General features: G+C 33.8%; 1 protein-coding gene across 1 annotated transcript; it reads right to left on the bottom strand.

The window, feature by feature from the left end:
* Positions 1–679: 679 nt before the first annotated feature.
* LOC129871570 (8-hydroxygeraniol dehydrogenase-like) lies at positions 680–3,134 on the bottom strand. Its single transcript, XM_055946522.1, has 5 exons — positions 2,991–3,134; positions 2,441–2,554; positions 1,409–1,919; positions 1,158–1,311; positions 680–1,061 (listed from the first exon to the last, which is right to left on the bottom strand). The coding sequence occupies exons 1-5, from the start codon at positions 3,077–3,079 to the stop codon at positions 859–861; spliced, it is 1,071 nt and encodes a 356-aa protein (XP_055802497.1). The 5' UTR covers positions 3,080–3,134; the 3' UTR covers positions 680–858.
* Between the last annotated feature and the right edge of the window lie 216 nt (positions 3,135–3,350).

The following is a 3,350-nucleotide window of genomic DNA, read 5'->3' as shown; positions in this document are numbered from 1 at the left end:
TTCGCAAATGTCACAACCTTTCATTTCTCATTCACCTTTAAAATCCAACAGGGTGATAATGTGGTATTTGGAGGTAAAAAGGACACAATCAATGTGGAATACCAATTATGAAACTTATTTTTCCACTTTCACTAGGTATGTTATTTTCCCCACTTTCACTAGGTATCTAGGCTTACTTATAATTATCTGATAAATGATTTAATTTGTTTTTAACTTTTTTTTTAATTATATCGCAAGGGGATCAAGAAGGGGGAAGGGGAAGGCAATGGTGTGTTAATCAATGGGCATCCAAGTAAGTCAGCCCTCTGCCCCTAATGGGATAAATACAATCTCTCCACCAATCCTAAATGTTTCGGAGTTTGAGCATTGCGAATGGTTTAAAGAGGAATTTTTATAAAACATGTTAGTATACATGATAATTATTCAACACAACGATAGTTTAAATAATTACATATTTGTTTGAGTTTGTCTATGTATACAATGTATCCAACACATCTGCAAGTGTATTTTAGATATACAGACGTTAAAAGCATCTCGTGCTGCAACAATCAAAATGTTAGCGCAAGATACTACTCCGGTGTAAACTCAGATACAGATAAATTTTTACCGCAAAATACTACTCCGATATAAATCCAGATGCAGATAAATTTTTACCGTTTTACTTTTCAATCTTACACGATTCTTGAGTGCCAATACTAGAAAACACAATTGTATTTATTCTCTTTTGATACACAAAACATAAAAAATAAATACCAATACGTGCAAGCTTAATACAAAATGATAAGCATATGACACACTCATTTTCTTGACCAAATAAAAAACAACAGAGATATGCCAGAAACAAGAAGTCTCCCCATCTCAACTCTTGTTCAATGTGTTGTCAATGTCAATCACAAAACGATACTTCACATCCGATTTCAAAAGGCGCTCCAACGCTGTATTCACGTAGTCCATAGGCACGACTTCAACATCTGGTGTTATGTTATGCTTTGCCGCGAAATCTACCATCTCTTGTGTCTCCTTTATCCCTCCTATCGCACTCCCCGCCACTAGCTTCCTTCCTGTTACACAAATTATATGCTTACATATCAATATTTCTGATTCAAATTTAAGAAAAAAATGTATAGACAAAATCACCGATTCAAGAATAAATGTACCTAAAAGCAAGGGAAATACAGGCAACTCTAGTGGTTTTTCAGGCGCGCCAAGCAGCACAAGCTTCCCATGAGTTTTCAACAAATTAATCAATGGAAGAAGTGGGTGAATTGCAGAGACAGTATCGATGATGCCATCGAGTGAGCCAGCTGCTGCCTGCTCATATTATACATACAAACGAAAATTAGTACTATTATTCTAATGTCACACTCCCATTATAAATTTGAGATTGAAGTATAGTTGATTGACTGACCTGCATTTGGTCAGGATCACGATTGACCAAAAATGAGTCCGCGCCTAAACGCTCAATTGCTTCGTCTCTTTTACTAAGAGATGTACTAATGACAGTAACTTTGGTTCCGAACGCCTTAGCGAATTTCACAGCCATATGTCCAAGCCCACCAAGACCAACGACACCAATGTGCATTCCAGGCTTGTCAAGCCCAAAATATTTCAATGGGCTATAAGTTGTGATACCTGCACATAACAGAGGAGCAGCTTCCATTGGTAAATTTTCCGGCCAGTGAACCACGTAGTGCTCATCCGTTACCATGATATCGGAGTAACCACCGTACGTGGGGGTTCCATCAGAGTAAACACCGTTGTATGTCATTATCTGATTGGGACAGTAATTCTCGAGATCGTTGACACAATCTTCACATTTTCGACATGATCCTACTAAACATCCAACTCCAACTTTGTCACCAACCTTAAATTTCTCCACTTTGCTACCAATTTCAGTTACTACACCAACAACTTCATGCCTATAAGAGAAATTGACCAAGAAAAGAATTTCTCTTACGTGCAACAATATACCCAGTATAATCTCACAAATAAGTTTGAGGAGGATAAAATATAAGCAGACTTTACCCAACCTTTTTGTGTGGTAGAGAGGAATTTCTTTTAGCTACGTTAATTATTATTTAGAATTGGAATCCTAAGCTAATTAATTCGTTTTAGCTATGGATTTTAACTGTTTAGCGACATATGTCATCCAAGTAATCTTCTTGATGATCAAATTTATAATTTCATAGTCCAAACAATTAGATTTAAGCACATATATTACAATTATTATATTGTTCAAATTCTGACTCCAATTCTTCATTTAACAAAAGATCGAAAATGTACATATATTGCAACAAGAATACTCGTTTTGAAACTTGGTGAATCATAAGTTCGCTCATCTCTACCATTTTCCACTTAAATTATATCAAAGGACTTTTGTCTACGTCACGATTACAATAAACAACATAGTACAAAAGAGATGGAGAAAAATAAAACTTACCCAGGTACCATTGGATATATGCTATTGCTCCATTCATTCGTGAGTTGATGAAGATCACTATGACAAATTCCACAATACATAACTTTGAACTGTACATCGTTTTCACCAGTCACCCTTCACCCATTCCAAATTAACCAAACTTCCATTAGTGTTAATTAATCTTTGGGGTGTAATAGAAAAGTTACCAATATATACTGTTCGGCCAACTAGTTTATTAATATGATTGAAATGTACACAATATATATATATATATATATATATATATATATATATATATATATATAATCAGTGTATAAGCATGTAAAGTATATAAATATTTGGTATAATTATATGTTACCTATACATTTTGCACATATTTTGTAAATTAGTTGGCCGAAGTATTTAGGACCGTAATTGTTCCCCAAAAAGATGTAATTTAAATGAAAAACAATCAATAATATAGGTTAAACTACACTGATACTACAAAAAGTCTCTTTTGAAGTACTATCTATTTATATAACTTAAATTTTTAAAAAATAAATGATAACGATAGAATTAATTTAATTTATACCTTCTTGAAAAAATAAAAGGAGAAAGAACCCCAGAAGTGTCTCTAGCTGCCCATCCAAATGCTTTAACATTCTCATGTGATTTTTCCATTTTCTTGATTTGCTTGTTTTCTTGGAGATATTATTGTGTAGTTTTAGGCCAATGTATTGATTCTAATTTGTATAAATAGGCATTTGAGTTGATGGCTGATGATGTAATCGATGAGGTGTGAAGCAAGTGTTGTTGTCATGACTTTTTTGTACAATTTGCCTTTTTATACTTAAATAACATTATAAGATGTTTCTGGGAAAATGGTTCGGTACGTAGTACGTGACCAACTTCTGGCCGCTAATTTTTATATTTATTTTGGTATTTATATTTT

The sequence above is a fragment of the Solanum dulcamara genome, chromosome 10 (assembly GCF_947179165.1).
Source record: "Solanum dulcamara chromosome 10, daSolDulc1.2, whole genome shotgun sequence".
Lineage (NCBI taxonomy): Eukaryota > Viridiplantae > Streptophyta > Magnoliopsida > Solanales > Solanaceae > Solanum > Solanum dulcamara.
This window is presented reverse-complemented; position numbering and strand designations above follow the sequence as displayed.

Excerpts from the sequence above, each read along its gene's own strand:
- LOC129871570 (XM_055946522.1), bottom strand. The coding sequence starts at position 3,079 with ATGGAAAAATCACATGAGAATGTTAAAGCATTTGGATGGGCAGCTAGA. Across the intron at positions 2,555-2,990 it reads CCTTTTATTTTTTCAAGAAG|GGTGACTGGTGAAAACGATG; the intron begins GTATAAATTAAA and ends GAATGGGTGAAG. Across the intron at positions 1,312-1,408 it reads GTGATCCTGACCAAATGCAG|GCAGCAGCTGGCTCACTCGA; the intron begins GTCAGTCAATCA and ends TAATATGAGCAG.